The 25,259-nt window shown below is 33.9% G+C and overlaps 3 protein-coding genes and 1 long non-coding RNA gene across 7 annotated transcripts; 2 read left to right on the forward strand and 2 right to left on the reverse strand.

Annotated features, from left to right (window-relative positions):
* Positions 1–3,464: 3,464 nt before the first annotated feature.
* Positions 3,465–5,618, reverse strand: LOC137023949 (uncharacterized). Its single transcript, XR_010895602.1, has 4 exons — positions 4,966–5,618; positions 4,830–4,883; positions 4,420–4,443; positions 3,465–4,252 (listed from the first exon to the last, which is right to left on the reverse strand). It is a non-coding gene; the product is annotated as an uncharacterized lncRNA (long non-coding RNA).
* Positions 5,619–13,214: 7,596 nt separating this feature from the next.
* On the reverse strand, positions 13,215–16,785 carry atp6v1f (ATPase H+ transporting V1 subunit F). The gene is made up of 2 exons (XM_067392066.1): positions 16,528–16,785; positions 13,215–14,068 (listed from the first exon to the last, which is right to left on the reverse strand). Exons 1-2 carry the CDS (start codon positions 16,683–16,685, stop codon positions 13,867–13,869), a joined length of 360 nt encoding a protein of 119 aa, XP_067248167.1. The 5' UTR covers positions 16,686–16,785; the 3' UTR covers positions 13,215–13,866.
* A 179-nt stretch (positions 16,786–16,964) lies between these two features.
* lamtor4 (late endosomal/lysosomal adaptor, MAPK and MTOR activator 4) lies at positions 16,965–20,448 on the forward strand. 2 transcript variants are annotated; one of them, XM_067392069.1, is made up of 4 exons: positions 16,965–17,148; positions 17,355–17,435; positions 19,050–19,167; positions 19,387–20,446. In XM_067392069.1, exons 1-4 carry the CDS (start codon positions 17,146–17,148, stop codon positions 19,482–19,484), a joined length of 300 nt encoding a protein of 99 aa, XP_067248170.1. In that variant the 5' UTR covers positions 16,965–17,145; the 3' UTR covers positions 19,485–20,446. The 2 variants fall into 2 exon arrangements, with proteins under 2 accessions (XP_067248170.1, XP_067248169.1); XM_067392068.1 differs by lacking the exon at positions 16,965–17,148 and having other exon boundaries at positions 17,349–17,435; positions 19,387–20,448.
* Positions 20,449–21,412: 964 nt separating this feature from the next.
* Positions 21,413–23,370, forward strand: LOC137023950 (gastrula zinc finger protein XlCGF52.1). 3 transcript variants are annotated; one of them, XM_067391079.1, is made up of 3 exons: positions 21,413–21,755; positions 21,832–21,867; positions 22,142–23,370. In XM_067391079.1, exons 2-3 carry the CDS (start codon positions 21,837–21,839, stop codon positions 22,981–22,983), a joined length of 873 nt encoding a protein of 290 aa, XP_067247180.1. In that variant the 5' UTR covers positions 21,413–21,755; positions 21,832–21,836; the 3' UTR covers positions 22,984–23,370. The 3 variants fall into 3 exon arrangements, with proteins under 3 accessions (XP_067247180.1, XP_067247179.1, XP_067247181.1); XM_067391078.1 differs by having other exon boundaries at positions 21,413–21,867; XM_067391080.1 differs by lacking the exon at positions 21,832–21,867 and having other exon boundaries at positions 21,414–21,755.
* The last annotated feature ends 1,889 nt before the right edge of the window (positions 23,371–25,259 follow it).

Here is a 25,259-nt window from a genome sequence, read left to right on the forward strand (position 1 = left end):
GCCTTACATTGTTTAAACCAGAGTTGGGCACTGATGGAGAGACTCAGGAAGAAGTTACAACTTTTAGAATACAACTGGACATTTCTGAATGGATAGTGGATAAATTTATGTAGTTGCTGTGGAATTGATTCAACTCATCGACTAGCATGTTACGTCATGTGCCTAGCATGCATTTGTTGTAGTCCTTAAAAAGTGATTTCTGTAAAAGAAAATATCTCCCTTTGCATTAAACTTTTATCATTGTAACTTTGCAGATGTAGTTTATACTCAAACAGCAACATTACACACTAACTAAAGTAAAAAAAGTGAAATCATAATCAACCACCCCTTTAAAATGGGACATTTACATCGCATAAAGTCACAATTCCAAGAAATAAAGTTATTTAAAAAAAAAAAAAAAACTGTATTGTAAGATTTAAAGTACAACTGTGAGATATAAAATCGCAATTAGGAGAAATAAAGCTTCAGATGTTACATATAAAGCCATATTGTGAGATATAAAGTCACAGCTGTGAGATATAAAGTTGCACTTGAGATACTGTATAAAGTATACTATATATTAGATACTGCATAATGTATAGAAATTAATACTTTTATTCAGCAAGGATGCATTAAATCAATCAAAAGTGGCAGTAAAGACATTTATAATGTTACAAAAGATTAGATTTCAGATAAACACTGTTCTTTTGAACTTTCTATTCATCAAATAATCCTGAAAAAAAATATTGTACACAAATATTGTGTACAATTGTACACATTAAATGTTTCTTGAGCAGCAGATCAGCATATTAGAATGATATATATATATATATATATATATATATATATATATATATATATATATATATATATATATATATATATATATATATATACATTCAGTTTTTTATATATATAGTATGGGGCCCTCTTCTGGTAGTCACATGCTGTTGCAGCTTTACATTTATTTTGCCACAATATTTTGTTTTCTTTTACTGAATGTAATTGAAATATTTATGAAAAAATGCAGCCTATATTTGTTTTACTAATTTGATCCATGCATTTTTCTGTACTTACAAGCTTTTAGATTCATTTTAGATGCAGTTTTTTATTTAAAGAAAACAGGAGTCAATGTAATAATGATTTTATTCCTCATTGGTGTGAAGAGATGAGGTTAGCGAAGTGTTGATAACATACATTTATATATTTGCTCTTTTTGCATCAATAATGAAATGTCCAATGAAAGTTAGCACTTTTGAATCTAAGCAAAGCTCAAAGGATAGACTTTTTTTTTTTTTTTTTTTACAATCAAACAAAAGTCTCTCTCCTTTTTATCCTGTATCTCTTGCACGAGATCATTCCAGTTGTGGCTCATTCCTCTATGTTGCTTGCTTGTTTGTTATATGGAAATTGACCTGTTTGTTTTGTTTGTGTCCTTTTAGTTCAACCCAAAAGGTGCCCTTTTAGTTCTACATGACAAGAAAAGAAAATATGAATGTCGATTTATGTTATTCACATGCAAGATTCTTCCTGGTAGCCCAATTTCTTCTAGAAAAACCTACTATATGGCATTCCAATGTAAGTTAATATTTATCTGTACCTTACAGAAGCATTGCATGTCTACTTTCTACATGTGCTGTGTAAAGTCTGGCTGACAGGATGCAGAGTGGGGATGAGAAAGCAGGAAAAATCACAAGAGACCCAGTTGTTTGAGCCACAACTGGAATGATCTTATGTGCAAGAGGCCCATAGGGATCACGGTGGACGCAGATGCCATGAGACCTAATAAACGCCGATACTAACGAATAGCCTGACATTGCTCAAGGTGTACTGGATGGTCTTGACTTGAGCGGGAGACAGTTGTGCCCCGCATCGTGATCGATTTCCATATAACCTGTAAGTATATCGTTCTCTGGGTAGGAGAGGGAACGCTTTTGCTGGCGTTGAGTCTCAACCCCAGAGAGACAAGATGAGCTAGAACGACAGCATAACCTGATTTTGCTGAGTTCAACATCAACATTTTTGTTGATCCTGGAACAACATGCAAATCAACCAATCAGATTTGAGGGACAAGTTTACAGATTATGTCAAGTTTAGGCTTAAAATCATGAATTGATGCTTCTACATCAGTGTTATTCATCTATTATTTTTGGGATAACTTATGGGTAGGGTTAGGTTTAGGGGTAGGAATAGGGTTAAGACTAAATTTTCAGACTGGAATGTTGTTCCAGGATCAACAAAATATGTTGACCCAGCAACGCATCCAACTCAGCAAAATCAGGACGTGCAGAATGAAATCTCTCTTTTGTTCCCTTTTTTCTACTGTTGTTAGAACCCAAGTAGAGATGCCTGGCAGTAGCTTCCATGCTGCCAAGTTCTCTGAAATGGGTACCAATTTTGATACTTCCCATTGAGGAGTGCTGGGTGTTCTGCACTAGCCGAAGAGGAGCCGGGGCACACTTTGGGATTGCATGAAAGGATATTCAGATCTGGAGAGGGAGCGAGCGATAGGGACGGACTCATCTCTCGCTCCTTAACCAGATCCATACGAGAGACCCACGACGACGGAAGGGGTGCTGGTCCTTGGAAGTAGGCGAGACAAGCACGTAGCACTTTCACTGGGAAAAGTTCACAGTGCTCGCACTCGCCCTCCTCCAACATGCGGGCAGCTTTCTCTTCCACCAAAGAAACGAAGCAAAACTGATGTGAATCTCATTCAGGCATGGCCAGTGAACACGGAGACATTACCTCATATGTTGCTCATTTGTATTAGATCTTCTCTTTTCCTTATCACTTCCAGAGAGTGAGAGGAGAAAGAGAGAATATTCCTGATTTGACATACACACAACACAGTATAGTTCTGAAGATAAAGAAACTTGAAGATGCACCTGCAATTATAGCCTCAGATGAGTGCGCATTACTATGACGTCACCGTCTAAGGCTGTCAAGTTCAATGTCATTTTCTTGTGTGTTGAACCACCTGACATAAACATGACTTCTCTAGCACAGTTTCAAACAATTCTCTGTTCCTTTGTTTTGCATGCTTGTTATTTCCATTTGATTTATTTTGCTATTGACTGTAATTAGATTAGTTATTAAAATGCTTGAATAAAGCATCCATTTTTCTACATTATTCAAAATGCATCTTGCTTTAGTAATGTTTATTAGGAATTTCCTGCATAAAGTAACAGATTTCTTGAAGTGCAAGATACATGAACATGAGCAAGAATGTCACACTTCACACATAGCCCGTGTCTTGCATCCACCAGTGCTTGAAGAGCACATTGCTCCTTTAGTAATGTTTCCAATCTTTGTTTCCTTCTACTGTAAGTGAAATATTTATGAAAATATCCAGCCTAATTTGATACATTTCGCTCTACTTACAAGCTTTTAGTTACATTAATTTTAGATGCAGTTTTTATTTAAAGAAAGAAAAGGAATCAATGGATAGTAATAAAAATGATTTTATTCTTCATTTGGTGTGAAGAGATGATGTTAATATCATATATATATATATATCCTTGCTGAATAAAAGTATTAATTTTTTAATTTCTTTTCAAAAAAATACAAATAAAAATTCTTACTGAGCCCAAACTTTTGAACGGTAGTGTATAATGCTACAGAAGCTTTGTATTTCAGATAAATGCTGTTCTTTTGAACTTTCTATTCATCAAGGAATCCTGAAAAAAAAGTACACAACTGTTCAACATTGAAAATAATCATAAATGTTTATTGAGCAGCAAATCAGCATATTAGAATGATTTCTGAAGGATCATGTGACACTGAAGACTGGAGTAATGATGCTGAAAATTCAGCTTTGCATCACAGGAATAAATTACTTTGTCAAATATCCTTAAATAGTACACAGTTATTTTAAATTGTAATCATATTTCACAATATTACTGTTTTTTACTGTATTTTTAATTAAATAAATGTAGCCTTGGTGAGCAGACGAAACTTCTTTTAAAAACATTAAAAATCTTAGGGGTTCCAAACTTTTGGACTGTACTGCATATATATATATATATATATATATATATATATATATATATATATATATATATATATATATATATATATATATAAATTGTAAAAAGGCTCAATTAAATTATCTAAAAACAATTTTAAAAAATGTTCTCCTTTTTCTCATGTGCATCTCTTATTTTTTCCCAGGCCCCCATGGGTCCCCTGTGATCGTTCCTGCTTCCTCATCACCACTCTTCATCTCATCCAGTCTAGCATGGCACAGGTAGGAAGTGCACATCCAAAGAGGCTGTATGATACAGATAAATATTAGCTTACATTGGAATACCATATAGTAGTTTTTCCTAGAAGGAAGAATCTTGTGTGCTTAATTGTATTATACTCATGTGAATAACAAACTTTTTCAAAACTAGACATTCTCATTTTAGTTATGTCAAGTTAATTATAAATTCTCACCAAATGGGCATGGCAAAGTTTGACCTAAAAGGACACAAACAAAATAAACAGGTCAGTTTAGCAATTCCGTATAACAAACAAGCAAGCCACATAATTATTTAAATTCAGATCGCGAGGTTGAATTCTTTGATTGCATGTTGTTTTAGAAGATAATACAATGTTGTGTGACATACGTCAACAACTCACATAAGTCTATTACATTTTAAGCATTAAGAAATGACAAATGAGTTCACCTAAAACACTGATTCAGTGTTATTTATTTATTTATTACAAGAATTTTTACCAAAAGACAGGAGCACCATATGTACAATAAGAATTGGAGCATATTTTGATACTGACATGCAAAAAACATTCCTGTTGGTGAAAGAATCCCATAAAGACAGTGTGTGTGTGTGTGTGTGTGTGTGTACCTGTCTCCCACGAAATCTGTGGCATTGGGAAAAGTCTCCATGTAAGATCCTCTGCTAAAAACGAATACATCACAAGTAATTTTTTTTTTTTTTTTTTTTTATGTCAACTTGTCATTAATGTTTGAAAATATCTTACCTTTGGTTATTGAAGATGGGAAATGCAAGAGTGTAGCTGAGGATCAGAGAGCTGAGAGTCCAGAAAGGAAACATGCTGTTCATCACACAAGCACTGACTTACTGAACAGAGTCAATGTCAATGAAGCAGACAAGAGTTGATTAAGGCTTTTATATACTTCCCTGGCCATTCAAATGTTCATTAATCTTTTAGGGAATTGTATGTGTGTGTAATTCCCACAGGCCAGAGAGGGTTTTGTCCTTGAACAAGACAGGGACAGATATTTTTAAAAGACATACAGAGAAGACTGATGAGACCTTACTGATGCTTACACAAAATTACATCATGTATAAAATTCAATTTATATTAATTGCTTTATATATGTTATTTTCTGAATGTATTATCATTGCATTCTAATAGTATGTGGTAGTCATATCACATGCAGATAACTACATAGTTATTTTCCCCACATTCTTTTGTTTCCTATATTGTTGACACTTGACAGCATGAATTGAAATATTTTTGACAGCATGAGTAATTTAAATGTTTATGAAAATATGCAAACAGGTATGTTTGACAGATTTCATCAGTCATACATTTGGAGGTACTTAGGGGATTGTAGTTGTCATTAATAGTCTCTATATAGAACTTTAAAGGGTTAGTTCACACAAAAATTAAAATTCTGTCATTTATTACTCACCCTCATGTCGTTCCACACCAGTGAGACCTTCATTAATCTTCAGAACACAAATTAAGATATTTTAGTTCAAATCCGACGGCTCCGTGAGGCCTTCACAGGGAGTAATGTCACTTCCTTTGTCAAGACCCATAAAGGTTAGTTACTAAAAACACATCTAAATCAGTTCATGTGCATACAGTCGTTTAATATTAATATTATAAAGCGACGAGAATATTTTTGGTGCGACAAAAAAACAAAAACAAAATAACGATTTATTTAGTGATGGCCGATTTCAAAACAATGCTTCAGGAAGCATCGAAGCACAGTGGCTGCGTCCGAAAACCTAGGTAGCTGTCTTGCTGCCTCGCTATCTTATAAGAGAATGACTTTACGGCAGCATTTGTGCATGAAGGCACTTCACGAAATTGATTTCGGACAGACTTCTGAGGCAGCGTAACAGTTTAATGATCTACAGCAATATAGCGCGAGCTTTGGTGAGAACTAAACACATATTTAATTACTACAGTAGTAATTTCTCGATAGAAATGATATCAAAATTGAAATATGTTGAGCAAAATCGTACATTTATACACAAACTGAGCAGCAAACGCAACCTTCGGACGCCATCTTTATTTTTCTACAACCGCCACAGAATGGAAAGCACAGGATTGTGGGATATCAAAGGCAGCTAAGGATACATCTATACTCCCTTCAAAAATCGATCTGAGGAAGGTATCTCATGAGAGAGGAAGTGAAGCTAACATTGGATTCGGACGTGCCTTGATGCCTTACTACCTTGAAATGTGTCCTCGGAAGGCAGCATTGTCCAGTTTTCGGACGCAGCCAGTGAATCTGTGTATCGAATCTGCAGTTCGGAGCGCCAGAGTCACGTGATTTCAGCCGTTTGGCGGATTTGAACGGCGATCCGATTCATGATTCGATACACTGATTCATAACGATGCTTCCTGAAGCAGTGTTTTGAAATCGGTCATCACTAAATAAGTCGTTATTTTGTTTTTTTGGCGCACCAAAAATATTCTCGTCGCTTTATAATATTAATATTAAACAACTGTACTCACATGAACTGATTTAGATGTGTTTTTAGTACCTTTATGGATCTGGACAGAGGAAATGACATTACTCTCTATGAAGGCCTCACGGAGCCATCGGATTTGAACTAAAATATCTTAATTTGTGTTCTGAAGATTAATGAAGGTCTTACGGGTGTGGAACGGCATGAGGGTGAGTAATAAATTACAGAATTTTCATTTTTGGGTGAACTAACCCTTTAAAGGGTTCTGTCAGGTACTTCATACAGTATATAACCTTTTCACTATGGGATAATTGAATGGATTTAGTTTTAATTCATTATTATAATTTTTTTATTAACATCTTATGAATTAAACAAAGCAAACATTTTTTATCACTAGAACAAAAATTGAAATAACCCATTAAACATTAAAGTATTATGCTATCACGTTACGTATGTTTCTGACATAAAAGGTTCTTACAAATTCACTCAAGAACCCTTTGGGTTCTATATAGATTTTTTTTTTTTTTTCTTTGGATACCATGTTTAAAATCAATTTTTTTTTTTTTGATGTTTATTTTAGTCTGTATTTTAAAACAAGCAACACTACTTGTTATATATTGACATTATTTTATCATCAACATAAGAAAAAAAGTCAATGCATAGTAATAATAATGATTTTATTCTTCATTTGAGATGACATCATTGTTGAGAACATACATTTTTATACTTGCTCTCTCTGCATGATTAATGAAAGTTGGCACTTTTGAATCTATGCAATTTTTACATCTTTAAAACATTCAAAAAAGTAACCTTTTTCTCATATACATCTCTATACTATTTTTTCCCAGGCCCAAATGGGTCCCATGTGGACTTTCCTGCTTCTTCATCCCCATTCTGCATCCTGTCAACCAGATTATCCATGTGGCAGGTAGGAGCAAAACATCCAGAAGTCCTGCGAAGTACAAATGGGTTACTTATGTGAATGCTATTTATGAATATGCAAATTCAAATTTGAATTATAAATTAATTATTAATTATAAATTCTCACCATTTTATTACGCCAATAATTGGGCTAAAAAGAAGCAAACAAAAACAAGTCAATATTAGCTTTCCATATAACAAACCAAATACAAATCTAGACACACAAATACTGTTTTATTATCATATAAGATACACTCAAAATTGTGCATGCATTTTGAATTATTTGATCACATGTTGTTTCAATAATTCAGAATGAAATAATGCATGCACTTTATTTGCAGTCTTAGAATGTAACACAATGTTGTGTGACATAAGGTAACAAAAAATCCTTGTCCACTATGAAATTATAAAAGAGACCTTACATTTTAAGCAATGTGACATATCAGTTTACATAAAAACTGATTCAATTCAAAAGTCATTTAAAAATAAAGGACAGGAATACCGCTTGTACAACAAGAATTTGAGCATTAGTTGAGTATTGGTAGACTGTCTGCTTCATATCTTAAGTGTTTAAACACCTTAACTCATTATTTTGCTAACTCTAACGGTCTACTAATACTCAACTAATACTCTAATGAGAGTTAGTTGACATGTAGGTGCAACACTTAGTCAACAGAATGTCTAAAGGGGACCATCAAAATAAAGTGTTATATTTAAGCAGTAATTAACAACAAATATTAGCCTATGATAACTAACTCTATATATTAAGTAATTGTAATAATGTTAATAAGAAAAATTTTCTTACCTCATTTAAGAAAAAAAGATGCTCAAAATGTGTAAGATGGTCAAAATTCAGCATCCAAACTACCTAAAGTCTGAAGTATCCCCCCCACCACCACCCCCAAGCATGTGTGTATGTGTATACCTGGTCCTATTAAACCCTGTGAAGTTCGTCTGTGTGGCATTATTTTCCATAAGCCTGGTCTTGTGTTCCATACCCTCTGTGACATTGATACTGATATCAGATCCTGTGCTAAAAACAAATACATCACAAGTATGAAAAAGATTCTATCTTTCTTTTGACATCTTGTCAATTATGTTTGAAAATATCTTACCTTTGGTTATTGAAGATTGGCAACCCAAGAGCGTAGCTGAGGATCAGAGAGCTGAGAGTCCAGACAGGAAACATGTTGTTCATCACTCAAGCACTGACTTACTGAAGAGATTCAATGTCAATGAAGCAGGTATTTCCTTCTCCATTCACATGCTCTTTAAATATGTTAGGCATCTGTGTATGTAAATGTGATTCCCACAGGAAAGAGTAGGTTTTGTCCTTGATTAAGAAAGGGACAAACATTTACAAAGGCAGACAGAAAAGATTGATGAGACCTTATCAATGTTTTGAAGTATAAAGAGAGGAAATAAGTCACCATGGATAATAAATAAATAAATTCCAACTGTCACAATGTTGGACAATAATCATGGGAAAAGACCACATTTTTGCCTAAAGTGTGTGTTTGGATATTCTGAAGCGGTTTTAGTCTATCAACACAAGGTTGATTTTAACATTATATGCAATAGTTCACCCAAAAATGAAAAATGACTCACCCTCATGTCGTTCTAAACACGTAACACTTTCGTTCATCTTCAGAGCACAAATGAAGATCTTTTTTATGTGTGAATATATGCTGTAAGCCAAACTGTTCATCACATAAAGTGGTCGATTTTCTTCAGAAAATTTGAACTGCTCAATTCATATGGATTAGTTTTACTCTCTTTATGAACTTTTTGAATCATCGAAGTAGTCGCGTAGTTGTCTGAGGGATAGAAAGCTCTCAGATTTCATCAAAAAGATCTTTATTTGTGTTCTGAAGATGAACAAAAGTCTTTGGGATGACATGAGGGTGAGTAATCAATGACAGAATTTTCATTTTTGGGTGAACTATCCCTTTAAGAGGGAATATTTTGTCCATGGACAGCTTATCTTTTGTTAAAGTCAAACCAATCTGGCTTCATTTATCTTTTATCAGCTGTTTCAGAGTTATACTCTGCTTTTATGAGTTTCAATAAGATTTACATACGAGTTACACTCTCACAGTAGCAATGATTTCCAAGGACTGGGGCCAATAATGATGTGATGTTTTCATAATCAGTTTTCATATATGCTTTTTATGATTACTGGACAACTAACATAATGTGGTAAGCATATGCTATAGATTATCCTGCTGAATGTGATGTCAAAAATTAGATGATTTATGCACTGTAAAACCAAATGATTTCAGAATACTCAAAACAGTTGAGGAAACTTATTACCTCAAAACATTTAAGTAAACTAACTTATTTTTTTTAAAGTTGGTAGAACTTAAAATTTTTGTGACAAGTGGGGAGGGGCTTAGAGCCATGGAAGCGGATCAAGGCCAGTGTGGTGCACAGGTGTCTCTCACTAACAATCCTGTCACCAGCATCCCTTTCCCAACTCATCATAATGTTAATTACATGCAGTTAATTTACATAAACATCACATTCAGATCTTGGTTAAATGTAACGTTACATAGCAAATAACACATGCTATTATAACTATCAGAGAGTCATACTTGCATATAATCAAACAATATATGTGGTCTTAAATGTTTTGCAGCTCATCCTCAACCTAACTACAGGCTCAAGGTGGGCAGAACCCCCCTGAATGCCAACATAACACAGCATTAAACATTAACTTATATCTCCATGTGTTAATCTTGTGCAAAAACACACAAAATAACACTTAATTTCAACAGTTATTTATATAGTCTGACGCAAAGCATGCTGGGAATTAGAAATCTGCTTCAGCTCAACTCAATCATATTAAGTTCAGCTTACTATAATGAAATTTTGAGTTCATGCAACTTTTTTGTATTAAGTACAATGAACTTTCATTATTATTTGAGTGAAACAAACTCATTTAATTGAATTAATTTCTCTGTTTGTTTTTACAATGTGTAAACAGCTTTGAAAAGTCATATTTCAGACACACTTTAGTCATCAGACACTCAATCACCAAACAACACAAACACGAAAGAGAGTCAGATTGGTTTATAACAAATCTGTTATAATAAACTGCAATTCACACTTCCCAAGATATACAGTGAGTTAACATATTTTAGCCTCTCATGATTTCAATGCTCAAAGTAACAACCAAAACAATGACAAAAAGTCTATTTATAGCACACAGTATTACAATTAGCAAAAGATGTCTGATTAAAACTCAGTTATTTTAGACGGATTCGAGATGGTTTCTGCAATCCATTATTATGTGCTTAGAGATGTTTAGAAAATGTTGTGTTACATGAAAAAAGGGAAATGTATGGTGTCACAACTGTTAAAGAGAGAGAGAATGAGCATATCTTGACTAAACACAACATGCCTAAATCAATCCAGTTTCACAGAATATTAAGATACCAAATACATCACTTCACTTCATATTCAGTGAAAACACCATTTCATCTTTATTTGATCATTCAGGTTCATTTATTTCTTTCCAATTCCCATTGGATCACTGGTTGCGTCCCCAGCAATCTCATTTCCAGTCTGTAGCATTGAGCCCAGGTTCCACAAGGAACAAGTGGACAGAAAACAAATCCTTCTGCGGAAATGAAAGAGAAGTGCATTTCAGGCACCGAGAGATACTGAATGAGAATTTAAAATGATTGTTCTGTCCTTTTTGACAGTAAGGAAATTATTTAAAGGCCATTCGCTATAATACAAATTATGAATCTGGTGTGTGTCAAAAAGATGGGAAGAAGGTGATGCCAAGAATGACAAAGAAAGAATTAGACCGGAAGTTATTTGTTATATTTTATGGTAATATTTCATTTGATATTTGTGTGAAAAGGGTTCATGAAAGCTATCAATGTGTCCATTTTATTTTGGCATTTTAGATTAGTGTGGTCTACCAAAGACCAAAAACACAATTGTTATCAGTGTGATTAAGAGCAAAACAAGCGTTCTTTGTACAATTTGTCTTTATGCTGTGTCATAAGGGTAGCATACATTAATGAACTAATTAACAATACAATGGAGAGAATTATTCCATTATTTTAAATGCAAATAATAACCTTTAATTAACACTGACTTTATTTTTAACTGCAAGGAAAACAGAACACATTTACACTAATATAATATAATTTTTAAAAAGTTTTAAAAACAAATGAATTAAATGCAAGACTTACAGGAATCTCCTTTTTGGTACGACTGGTTCGGATCTATGGAAAAGTCAAGGCATTGGGTTAGATTAGAGAATTGTTTTAGCATTTTGTAGAACTCTATTGGACTCTAAATTTTCTATACCTGTTTGTTGGATTGATCTCAACATACTCTGTGGAGTTCCGCTCTGTAATATTGGGCATCTCCGTATGAGATCTACTGTTGAAAAGAATAAATCATAATTAGTAGAATGTGGGAACAAAATGACATTTTTGTGGATAAAATACAACACTAACTCTTTAGTAGTGCTTGAAAATATCTTACCTTTGGTTATTGAAGATGGGAAATGCAAGAGTGTAGCTGAGGATCAGAGAGCTGAGAGTCCAGACAGAAAACATGATGTTCATCACACAAGCACTGACTCACTGAACAGAGTCAATAAAGACAGACAAGAGTTGATTCAAGCTTTTATATACTTCCCGGATTATTTAAATGCTCATCGACCTTTTAGGGATCTGTATGTGTGTGTAATTCCCACAGGCCGGAGCGGGTTTTGTCCTTGAATAAAACAGGGACAGATATTTTTAAAAGACAGAGAATAAGAGTGATGGGACCTTTTTAACGTTCAGAAAATATTTGGAAGCTGTTAGCGATGGTCTTAAGGCAGGAACATGTCGAAACACGGCCGAAAAAAGCTGACGAGGACCAACTTCAGCAGACATTGAAACCACAGAACGATGAATAGTCCTACAGTTTTTAAGTTTTAGTTAGACTTCCATAGTATGACAATACAGTGATAGTATGATTTCCAGGAAGTGGCACCAAACAAGCATTTATTTATTAGAGATGCACCAATATATCGGCCAACAATCGCTATTGGCCGATAAAAGCAAATCAAAAGCAATCAAAAGAGGGCAGGAAAAGGCACTGAATTTGTGCTTTGTGTAAACATATTGCTAAGAAACCAGTTTGATGTTCAATATTAATAGTAATTAGGCTATATGAATTAATAACATTCAGAGAGTTAAGAAATATTAATTTAATCTTCAAAATTTAGTTAATGTGTGTTAATATTAATTTGAGTAATGTGTTTGTTTATAACTAATACCAAATACTCTGAAACAAGTTGAGAATAAAGTTTTAATTTGCAGTTTCTTTCAAAATAGAATAATTAAAAATATAATGATTAATTATTACTTATAATGAAATTAATAATAATAGATATAAAAGGCAGAACCGGTATTATCGGAATCAGCAGATATCAGTCTGATATCAGTGGAGAAATTGAATATTGGTGCACGTCTAATATTTATATATTAAGCCAGAGAGGCTTCTTATAATTAATGTGGTATAATTTATTTTTTTATTACAGTATCTTTCAATATTTATTAATACTATTATTATTATGGTGTTCTTTTATTGTTGTATTATATATTTTTTTAAACATCAGACACACATTCATCACACAAAACCAATGGAGTGTCAGACTCTGTTACTTTTAATAAACTGCAATTCACAGTTCTCAAGATATAAGTTAACACTTTAATTGCATCACACTGATGTACAGCTCTTTGTAAAGCTCAAAGTGTCAACCAACACAACGTGCATTTATAGCACACCATATTACAGTTACAGATATAGGTGATCTAAAGATGTCCAGTTAACATTTAAAGTTATTTGAGACAGATTTGTAAGCAGTCAATTCTGCAGTCCAGTATTATCAGCTTTGAAATGAAAGACATTCCAGAACTTAAATATTGAAGCGAAAGTATTTATAATAAATTCCTTTAAATTAATTTCTTGCAATATATAATGTCTGTTACACAATGGGTAAAATAATGTCTTTTTTTCCCGATATTATTATATATATAATAATAATATATTATATATATATATATACACAAATTTAAACTATTATTAGGAGCACTGACAAACAAACTTAGGAATGGCAAAATACAATATCACAGGACATTACATGAACAACACATCATCATATAATTCTTATAAGAAGGTTTCCAGCTTCAGCAAGATGGATGAGAACAAGAAGTAAACCTCGATTACTCTCGCATCTGCCCAGGCCAGACTGTGACCCTATGGGGGTGTCAACTTATCGGAAGTCCTCTGCTGAGAACATGCCCTTGGCCCGTCGCAGGATGGAATCCTTGGAGGCGTCGTACGGATGCTCTTTTGAGGGAATCTCCAGCACGGCCGGGATGGACTGCATGTGGGCATCTATAGCATGACGAATCATCTCTGCGATGAACTGGTTGATCAGGATGATGCCAATGTCACTGCGAGCCAGGAAACTCCTGTAAATGAGGAACAGATATAATTGATGTGATAATATTGGACTATAACATTATATAATACATTATGGACCATAAATTGTACAATCTACAATTATCTGCTCAAGAAACATATATATATATATATATATATATATATATATATATATATATATATATATATATATATAAAAATTATTTTTTTTTTTTTCAGGATTCTTTGATGAATAATGTTTATTTGAAATATAATCTTTTTCAACATTATACATGTATTTACTATAACTTTTGATCAATTTAATGCATCCTTGAATAAAAATATTAATTTCTTTCAAAAAAATAAAAATTCTTAGTGACCCCAAACGTTTGAATGGTAGTGTATAATATTACAAAAGCTTTATATTTCAGATAAATGCTGTTCTTTTGAACTTTCTATTCATCAAGGAATCCTGAAAAAAAAGTACACAACTGTTTTCAACACTGATAATAATAATACCTTTCTCTTGAGCAGCAAATCAGCATATTAGAATGATTTCTGAAGGATCATGTGACACTGAAGACTGGAGTAACGATGCTGAAAATTCAGCTTTGCATCACAAGAATAAATTATATTTTAAAATATATTCAAATAGAAAACAGCTATTTTAAATTGTAATAATATTTCACAATATTATTGTTTTTACTGTATTTTTAATTAAATAAATGTAGCTTTGGTGCGCATATATATATATATATATATATATATATATATATATATATATATATATATATATATATATAAAATCAGATAGATCGATAGACCTTATTCTGGCTAATAATATTATAATTTATAATATATAATATAATATATTATAATAATAGTATTTTTAGAGTGTATAGATAGATAGATAGTCACAACTTATTGTGGTTAATATTATTTTATATATATATATATATATATATATATTTTATTTTTTATATATTATAATAATATAATTTTTAGAGTATATGTAGACAGACAGATATTATTCTGATTAATAATAATATATTAGGGGTGTAACGATACGCTCAGGTCACGATACGATACGTATCACGATATTTTGATCAAAATGAAACTGAAATTCAAACAAGATTTATTAAAAAAAACATTAACAAATTTCAATAATTGTCCTTGTTGTACACACAAGATCACATTTCAATAAAATAAATAAATATAAAATTTTAATAAAAACCTTCTGTATTCAAATTAACAGTTGAATAGGGCTGTCTGTCACTAAATTTTTTTTTTTAAATTTAACATGAACTTAGAATTATGAATAGGGGCCGTTCACATATCGCGTCTAAAAACGCGTGGAAGGCGCGGCCGCACCGCTTCTCCTTCTTTCCAAAGCGCTTGCGCTCCCGTGGCTTCGGTCGTTGCTATGCAACCTTGAACTGGGCTCTCCAAGAGGATCAGGATGTTTCTGCAAAGGATAAATGATTTCTAGCCCTTGCATTAGTTTTACTACGAGATATATTGATGGAGATAAGATATAAAAACCACCATGTACAGCTATGATCAGCTGTTCGGCTGAGCTTTTGATGTTTTGTTACGGAAAGGCCATAGCTGATCGGTTGATTCTTGTCACACGACCTGCGGTGCGCTTGCGGCATTCTGAGAAGTTGAGAATTGCATGCGCGTCGCGACCGCGTTGATCCCATTATGAGCGCGCCTGCCGCGCGGCTACATTTGAAAATAATAACTGACTTGCACGCGGAAAAGACGCAATATGTGAACGGCGCCACAGAACTTAAAGCAAAGCATCGCAAGCGTCTTTTGCTTTTCTGTGAGCACAACTGTTGCTCTGCACTGCGGTGAAAGAAAGCCACGACTTTTCTCACGCGACCATGCAAGAGACTGACATGAGAAACGTTTAAACCTGCTTGCAAGATTCAATGTGTGCCCGAAACACTTACTGAACTAGAGAGCTGATTGAGACACACCATCTACGATAAATCATTACACCCCTAATACTTATAGTAATTTAAAAATGTGGTAGCATTGGATCTGGACAGGAAGGATAAATCTGGGAGTTGGAAGGGGTGTGTCGCGATTCTGCCTTCTCACATCGCGATACAGGTTCGTGGACCTGCGTATCGCGATTTCGATTTCATATCGCATATCGTTACAGCCCTATAATATATATATATATATTATAATAATAATAATAATATCATTTTAGAGTATATGTAGATAGATATTATTCTGTTTAATAATATATATATATATAAATATATATATATATATATATATATATATATATATATATATATATATAAAATAGTAATATCATTTTTAGAGTGTATTATGTACAGATAGATAGATAGGCTAGTCATATGCATATTCGCGAAAAATAAAGTCCTTAATCAATATGATACATACACTTTTATTTACGAAGGCATATTTTTCTCTTTTGAAAGGTAATATGTTTTTAAATCACTCAGACATTTCAAATATTGTCTCTTACTTGAAGGTCTCCTCTATCTCTGTGATGCTAGTGTCCTTTTCCACCACCAAGAAATTGGGTTTTCGGTTTTTATTGAGCTCTCCAATCCCTCCGAGGAGGAATCCGGTACATGTGTCTTCATCCCCTATAACGGCGATTAATTTCCCCCGTCCAGGCATCGCGACTTTACCTTATATTCGCTCAAATAAAAGACAGAATGGATGAAATGTTTTCCCGTCCTGCAGGATCATATGCTTTAATCAGCTGACTACTGCACTTCCGCTTTAACTAGACCGTAAGCTCTTTATTTAGACAGCTGATCTGGGATCTGTGCTGCTCGTGTTAATGCCTGCCCTCAGTGTGGTGATTATGACAAATCTGATCCTGAATCAGATTAAGTGCGCACACAGCCTAAAACGGGCAGAATTGTGTCATAATACGCCACATTTTAATATTTTTTCTGATATTATCACATGTTGTACATTTTCGAAGCAAAAAAACATAAAAGTGATGTAACATTTACAGGAAAAGCTATCTTTTTCTGCGATGACGTTATATCCACGCGACTCTTGCCTGTCAGTCACGTGAGGCGGGGTGTGAAGGAAGACAACAGTGTAAATTCATCATCACTGCTTAAAAATGGTAAATATAATTATTACTTTTGGGGCGTTTGTGTAACTAAACGTTTCTTTTAATGAAAGATTTTGTTGTAGTGTGCGTTCGCATGCTTGTGGAAAACATAAAATTGAAACATAATGTGATGGAGAAAGCATTAAGCTGTAAGGAATTATTAAACAGTCGATCTCTGCAACTGTTTAATTCCTGTATTACCTTGTGTTTAAATGCAGACCACCGCTTTGACCCAAGGTTTGGAGAGAATACCCGATCAGATTGGGTATTTGGTTATTAGTGAGGACGGTGTACTTGCGGTAAGTTATTAAAGTAAAAAAATAATCACTTTTCTTATTACAACCACTTTACATAAAGAGATAACGTGTTAAATAGAGAATCTTATGTTACAAATAAAAAAAGAATTGTCTAAACATGTAATGCATGTATTATCTGGACCTATGCATTTTATAATTATAGATATTATTTGTGTGTGTGTGTGTGTGTGTGTGTGTGTGTGTGTGTGTGTGTGTGTGTGTATATGACATATCAGGACACAAATTTGTATAATGACATGGGTATGTCCAGGGCTGGGTAGGTTACTTTTAAAATGTATTTCACTACAGATTACAAAATACATGCTTTAAAAAGTCATTTGTAATGTATTTTGTTAGATTACCCAAGTTTTGTAACTTAATCTTAATACTTTAGAATACTAATAAGTATGTAACACAAAAAAAAGGTAATTACAAGTTTTTCTCACAATTCTGACTTTTTCTCAGAATTGCAAGTTGCAATTGCGAGTTATAAAGTCAGAATTCTGAGATATAAACTTGCAATTTCCCAGTAAAAAAAGTCAGAATTGCAAGAAAAGAAGTCAGAATTGTGAGATTTCTCGCAATTGCGAGAAAAAAGTTTGAATTGCAAGTTTTTAATCACGCAATTCTGACTTTATAACTTGCATTTACGAGTTTATATCTCGCAATTCTGAGAAAAAAAAGTTCAGAACTGTAAGATGCAAACTCGCAATTGCAAGGAAAAAAGTCAGAAATGTGAGAGAAAAAGTTGTAATTACCATTTTTTACATTTTCAAGGGACTCAACTATTGCAAAACATGAAAACAGTCGTGGATCATCACACAATGACAGGACAGTTAAGATTCAAGGGTATATATACATTTTTGAATGGGGCAATTTTTATAAATTCAGTCATTTTGTCTTGTGGAATATATGTAAGCATATTTTATGTGAAATAGCTTATTCAGGACATTACTAAATAAAATAACTTGAAATTTGTATGATCCCTCTGGTTAAAATTATTAATTCAGGCATATTCTGCAAGGGGAATGAAACTTATGAGCAGAAATGTAGCTGATGCTTTTGCAGACTGTCAGAGTCAGAGAATCACTAATTGCTTTTTTACATTAATTAGCTATCACAGTTTACATTAATGTTTAAATGAAATTCAAAGTAATCACTTTGGTAATCTAAAATACTTTTCAAATGTAACTGTAATTTGATTACCATCCATTTAAAATGTAATTGTAATGAAATACAGTTAATCCAATTTTGTATTTTAAATGCATAACTAAGTTACATGTATTTCATTACTCCCTAACCCTGGGTATGACCTAGGTATTACAAGGAGAGGGTGACTTATGAGGACATTACCCCATGTCCCCATTTTTCAAAAGGCTTATAAATCATACTGAATTTTTTTTTTTTTTTTCTGAGAAAGTACAAATGTGCACAGTTTCCTGTGATGGGTAGGTTTAGGTGTAGGGGGATAGAAAATACGGTTTGTACAGTATAAAAACCATTACGCCTATGGAATGTCCCCACAATTCACAAAAACAAACGTGTGTGTGTGTGTGTGTGTTTGTATAGATTGATTGGTTGATAGATTATTTATTTGTAAATCTTGTACTATCACAGTCCGCAGGAGAGCTGGAGAATGACGAGCACACGGCAGGAGTGATCATGCAGATGGTCAGAACCGCCTGTCGTTTCAGGTTGCACGGGACAGCTGAGCCCCCTTTTAAACGCATGTCAGGTAAGAAACATGCGTGCTTTTCCTTAGACCTCAGTGTGCCACCAAGGTGAATCTCTTAAAGCCTGTCAGAAATGTGTTTGGCTCGTTTTTCACCCTAAAATTTGCAATATCATGATTTTCATCACTATACTACAGTAAATTGTTCACAAATTCTGTGTAAAGCTACCACTTAATAAATATCCGGATGTTATTCATCTTGCTGTTTTTTTCCCCCCACAGTAATGTTTGAAGACTACATTTATGCTGTGACCATCTCAGGACAGAAGGTTTTTGTAGTCAAAAGGCAGAACAACCAGCGGGAACCTGTTATTGTGTAGTAAAGAGGATAATATGGACTGATCTTATATCAGCTCAAATTGGTGCCCTCACATTGAATCCGCCATTGCAACCATCTGATGTTTGGCACAATCACACTGAATTTCTTTTGTAAGAAGACTTTATTACACTGATTTGGGGGCCTTTGCTGGTGTCAGGTGTATTTGACCTGAACCTGAGTAAGTTAATGTGTTTTCTTGTATAACTGCAATGTTACAGACTATGGTCACCGGATTCATCTGATGCAAGATTAAATGCTGTCAATATTTTATCCCCATTTATGCTTGAGTGGTTCCAATTACGGTATTAATAGAGATAACTATAGATTTGTATTTACGTTTAACCCATACATCTATTAACATACGGCTTCCTCATACAAATACAGGCATGTTTTGACTTAAGGACCTGCTCATCACATCATATCTTTATGCAGAAATCTCATTAGACTGGAATTATGTATACAAATGTGTATTAGCCATGGAAGCGGTTTATTTTTGACTATATTACACTGGGTGTTATAATTGCATTATGAGTTTCATATTCCAATCTTAATGTAAAGTGTGAGAGCTTGTAGTGAGGTGTTATAATAATCTGTGAAAGCAGAAACTTAAGTGCACTGAATTGACTTTTTACAGTCTGTTTCCAAATATGTAATTAACAGGCTAGAAATCAAATCTTTGAATAACTGCATTAACAATAATATATTAAATAAAGTACTATGCATTTTAGTTTGTGTTCTTTTTCAAGAATCATCAAATTATTTGTGGTTCATTCTGTGTTGAGTAATTAAATTCTGTACTATATCCTTTATTTTAGAGTTTAAAATGTATGTATACAGTCTTTTGCATAATATATGTATGTATGTGTGTGTGTGTATATATATGTGTATATATATATGTGGAACAAATACTTTTGGTTTCATTTTTACTGGGAGGAATTCTGGAAATGCTTTGAACCCCAACAATCCCTGTCTTCCCACAAAATACTACAATACTTAAAGGGTTAGTTCACCCAAAAATGAAAATAATGTCATTTATTACTCACCCTCATGCCGTTCCACACCCGTAAGACCTTCATTAATCTTCAGAACACAAATTAAGATATTTTAGTTTAAATCCGTTGACTCCATGAGGCCTGCAGCGCCAGCAATGACATTTCCTCTCTCAAGATCCATTAATGTCCAAAAAAATATTTAAATCAGTTCATGTGAGTACAATGGTTCAATATTAATATTATAAAGCGACGAGAATATTTTTGGAGTGCCAAAAAAATATTAAATCTTATATAGTGATGGCTGTTTCAAAACACTGCTTCAGGAAGCATCGGAGCGTAATGTATCAGTGTATCGAATCATAATTCGGATCACGTGTCAAACCGCCAAACGGCTGAAATCACGTGACTTTGGCGCTCGCTGATTCATGCCGCTTCGATGCTTCCTGAAGCAGTGTTTTGAAATCGGCCATTACTAAATAGGTCCTTATTTTGTTTGGTTTTTTTGGCGCACCAAAAATATTCTTGTGGCTTTATAATATTAATATTGAGCCACTGTACTCACATGAACTGATTTAAATATGTTTTTAGTACATTAATGGATCTTGAGAGAGGAAACGTCATTGCTCCCTATGAAGGCCTCACGGAGCCATCGGATTTCAACAAAAATATCTTAATTTGTGTTCCGAAGATGAATGAAGGTCTTACGGGTGTGGAACGATATGAGCATGAGTAATTAATGACACGATTTTCATTTTTGGGTGAACTAACCCATTAACTTCATCTTTCATCTTTGTTTCATAGTAATACAAGGCCAAATACAAGACTAATAAGATGAGGTTTTAAAAAAAATATCTGGAAAGGGTGACAAAGGAATGAGAAATGGGGAAGGAAATGCAGAAAAGTTCGTTGGAACAGGAACTGATTGCAAAGTCCTTGTTGTGAAGTTCAAACCAGCAAAGAACATTTCGACATTTCCTGTACTGCGACACTCATCTGCCATTTCATTCGGATCTTTTCAATTAATCGGTTCACAAAAACAACCTGAACGATTCTTCCAAGCATCTGTCCGAACGGTTAACTCACACGAGCTTAAAGGGGGGATTTAATGTAAAAGAAAAGTTACTTTAAGATCAGAAATAGCACAAAATAAACATACTGGAATTACTTCAACGCTTCAGTAACACCAGGTGGCGGTAGTGCACTTTTTTTAAGAATCGCCGTCAAATAAACACAAAGAGGAAGAAGCGAAAGGTTAATCGAGGGAAAACAGATACTGCAGGGTAACACATTTAATAATACTCCTGCATTTTACGTGGTTTTCAAATTGTTTTTGATAATTTAATATGTTCTTTTTAGGCCTGATGGACGTGAAAGAGGAAAGTGAAGAACTGGGTGCGGATGAGAAACATCAGTATTATTTCTTAACGAAAGAAAAACCTATTCTTTAAACTGTATTTTGTTAAACAAGAACCAAAACTGCGGTTCTTGCGTTAGTTTGCCTGTATGTAGTACTAGTAGCATGTTAGCAGCTTACATTAAAATTCTATGTAGAGCGATAAATACTCTTGAAATAAGCTAATGTGTCTGCTGTTATGTTTGGCCATCCAACATGGTGTTACTTATTGCTCTTGAATTGATTTGTGACTATGTAATATATTAATTTTAGGGTCAATGGAAGTCAAAGAGGAAAGAGAAGAACTGCATGTGGATGAGAAGGAGCCTGAGTATCAAGAACCTTTTAGTTGCCCCGAGACTGAAAACAATTTATCAGTAAAAAGAAGTAAAAAAACAAGAGCCAAGATATGTGTAGCCTGCCCTCATTGTGGAAGGAGCTTTTCACAAAAAGGACACCTGAACACTCACATGAGAGTCCACACTGGAGAGAGACCTTTTACCTGCATGTACTGTGGAAAGAGTTTCAAACAAAAGGACTACCTTAAAGATCACTTACTAATTCACACAGTAGGAAAGGCAGCCACATGCCTTCAGTGTGGGAAAAAAATTAGTAATAAGAAAAATTTGAAAAAGCATAATCTCTTACACTCTGGAGTAAGACCATACAGCTGCGATCAGTGTGATAAAACATTTATTTTGGCTTTTCAACTGAAAAGACATCAGGCAGTTCATCTAAAGGAGAAGCCGTTCTCATGTACTTTATGTGGAAAGAGTTTTTCTCGGTTGGATTGTTTGAAAGTGCACCAGACATTACATACTGGTGCGAAAGATCATGTTTGCTCTGAGTGTGGGGATTGCTTTCCTAAAGCCTATTATTTGCGACAGCACCAAAAAGTCCATACTGGAGAAAAACCTTACAAGTGTTCATACTGTGGAAAGGGTTTCACTCACAGTGGATCGGTGACGGCACATGAGAGAGTTCACACCGGAGAGAAGCCGTACCACTGCTCATTGTGTGGAAAGAGCTTCAGCCAATTAGGTGGTCAACAGACGCATATGAAAAAACATTGCCCAGCGCTGAAAACATGTATTGGATTGGTTACTGAAAAATAAATCTTTTTTCAAAAAAAATTAAGCAATGTTATTTGGTTACATTCAGGGTGAAAACACTTTGCCTGACATTTTTTCCCCATTTGAACTATATAAAGTAATTTACCATAGGCTTCTATAGAAATGAAATTAAAAATAACATTTTAAAATGCTGTTTTGGTTTAATGGAATATTTTAGAGCATATAAAGACTACTGTATCATATTTGATACACGAATTTCTATTCTAAGACCTTTAAATTATTAACACGATCAAAACTTTGTTTAATAACCTGTTAAACACAATATATACATGCTCTCTGTTGTCTGATTTATAGTTGTTGATGCTCTTTTAGCAAATAGAAATGTCCACTTTCAGGTCATCGTACACGTGTCTTTTTGCTGTGAAATCTTTAATGATTTTTATGAAGTAAAAACATGGTTTAAAATCATTAAAATGTGAAACACTTCAGGCTTTTGAGTGTTGAATGTTTATTTGTAGATCTCTCAAATCTGAATAAAATGTAGGTGTTTTTTGCTCCTTAAAGGGTTAGTTCACCCAAAAATGAAAATAATGTCATTTATTACTCACCCTCATGCCGTTCCACACCTGTAAGACCTTCGTTCATCTTCAGAACACAAATTAAGATATTTTTGTTGAAATCCGATGGCTCTGTGAGGCCTGCATAGCCAGCAATGACATTTCCTCTCTCAAGATCCATTAATGTACTAAAAACATATTTAAATCAGTTCATGTGAATATTAATATTATAAAGCTACGAGAATATTTTTGGTGCACCAAAAAACAAAATAACGACTTATTTAGTGATGGACGATTTTAAAACAATGCTTCGGGAAGCATCCGAACTGCTTCTTTTGTGTCAAATCAGCGGTTCGGAGCGCCAAAGTCACGTGATTTTAGCAGTTTGACACACAATCTGAATCATGATTCGACATGCTGATTAATTTATGCTCCGAAGCTTCCTGAGCCAGTGTTTTGAAATCAGCCATCACTATATAAGTCGTTATTTTGTTTTTTTGGTGCACCAAATATATTCTCGTCCCTTTATAATATTAATATTGAACCACTGTACTCACATGAACTGATTTAAATAGGTTTTTAGTACATTAATGGATCTTGATAGAGGAAATGTCATTGCTTGCTATGCAGGCCTCACCGAGCCATTCGGATTTCAACAAAAATATCTTAATTTGTGTTCCAAAGATGAACGAAGGGTGAGTAATAAATGATGTTATTTTAATTTTTGGGTGAACTAACCCTTTAAGCACCATATTCTCACTATATCATAGTATATGGGGCATAAAAGCCTGATATATCAAATATAATATAAAAACATTAATGAAATAGAAACTGTACCACTGATCATCATGTGGAAACAGCTTTAGCCAGTCAGATTCTACAGACCCATAATATATATATATATATATATATATACGCGGATTGACAACAGACCCGGAAGAGAGTACAATGCTGAATAAAGTCATAGTTTTTGTTATTTTTAGACCAAAATGTATTTTCGATGCTTCAAAAAATCCTAACTAACCCACTGATGTCACATGGACTACTTTGATTATGTTTTTATTACCTTTCTGGACATGGACAGTATACCGTACATACATTTTCAATGGAGGGACAGAAAGCTCTCGGACTAAATCTAAAATATCTTAACTGTGTTCCGAAAATGAATGAAGGACTTACAGGTGTGGAACGACATGAGGGTGAGTCATTAATGACATAATTTTCATTTTTGGGTGAACTAACCCTTTAATTAAACGCACCTGATCCAGTTAATCAAGTCCTTCAGGCTTTGAATACCACAGATAGGCCTGTGTGTGTGTGTTGGAACTAAACTCACCCTGCATCCCAACGTGCATACTATACACCCTAAATAGTATTTAGTATTGGATTTTACTAATGACACACACTATTTAGGACGGAAAGTACGCACACTGAGATGCAGGCCCAGTCTGTTTGGCCTATACAGGGACTTAACATAACTTAACTTAACATTATTGGACACTTGCAAACTCTCACTACTTAAATAGCTTATATTTTAAAAGACTACATTAAAACATCTTTAGAAGTAAACTTTGAATTAGCTCATAATGTACACTTTTTCTTTCCCATATAGTGAACACGTGCAGTTTAGTCTATTAACAATCACTTACTAAACAATGATCTTTTCCTATGTGTTACTGTATTCTAACTGCCCAGAGCTGACGCTGCGTTTTCAAAAGAACAGAGGCACTTTTCTTCCTCCTCCTCATCTTCATCGTGGGA

Source organism: Chanodichthys erythropterus, chromosome 8, assembly GCF_024489055.1.
Source record: "Chanodichthys erythropterus isolate Z2021 chromosome 8, ASM2448905v1, whole genome shotgun sequence".
Classification (NCBI taxonomy): Eukaryota; Metazoa; Chordata; class Actinopteri; order Cypriniformes; family Xenocyprididae; genus Chanodichthys; species Chanodichthys erythropterus.

Bases quoted from the DNA above. Each gene is read 5' to 3' on its own strand.
- LOC137023950 (XM_067391078.1), top strand. From the start codon at position 21,819: ATGTTCTTTTTAGGCCTGATGGACGTGAAAGAGGAAAGTGAAGAACTG. The intron at 21,868-22,141 runs GTGCGGATGAGA...TATTAATTTTAG, and splicing joins AGAGGAAAGTGAAGAACTGG to GGTCAATGGAAGTCAAAGAG.
- lamtor4 (XM_067392068.1), top strand. From the start codon at position 17,349: ATGCAGACCACCGCTTTGACCCAAGGTTTGGAGAGAATACCCGATCAG. The intron at 17,436-19,049 runs GTAAGTTATTAA...GTACTATCACAG, and splicing joins GTGAGGACGGTGTACTTGCG to TCCGCAGGAGAGCTGGAGAA. The intron at 19,168-19,386 runs GTAAGAAACATG...TTCCCCCCACAG, and splicing joins CCCTTTTAAACGCATGTCAG to TAATGTTTGAAGACTACATT.
- atp6v1f (XM_067392066.1), bottom strand. From the start codon at position 16,685: ATGCCTGGACGGGGGAAATTAATCGCCGTTATAGGGGATGAAGACACA. The intron at 14,069-16,527 runs GTAAGAGACAAT...CCTCATTTACAG, and splicing joins GAGATAGAGGAGACCTTCAA to GAGTTTCCTGGCTCGCAGTG.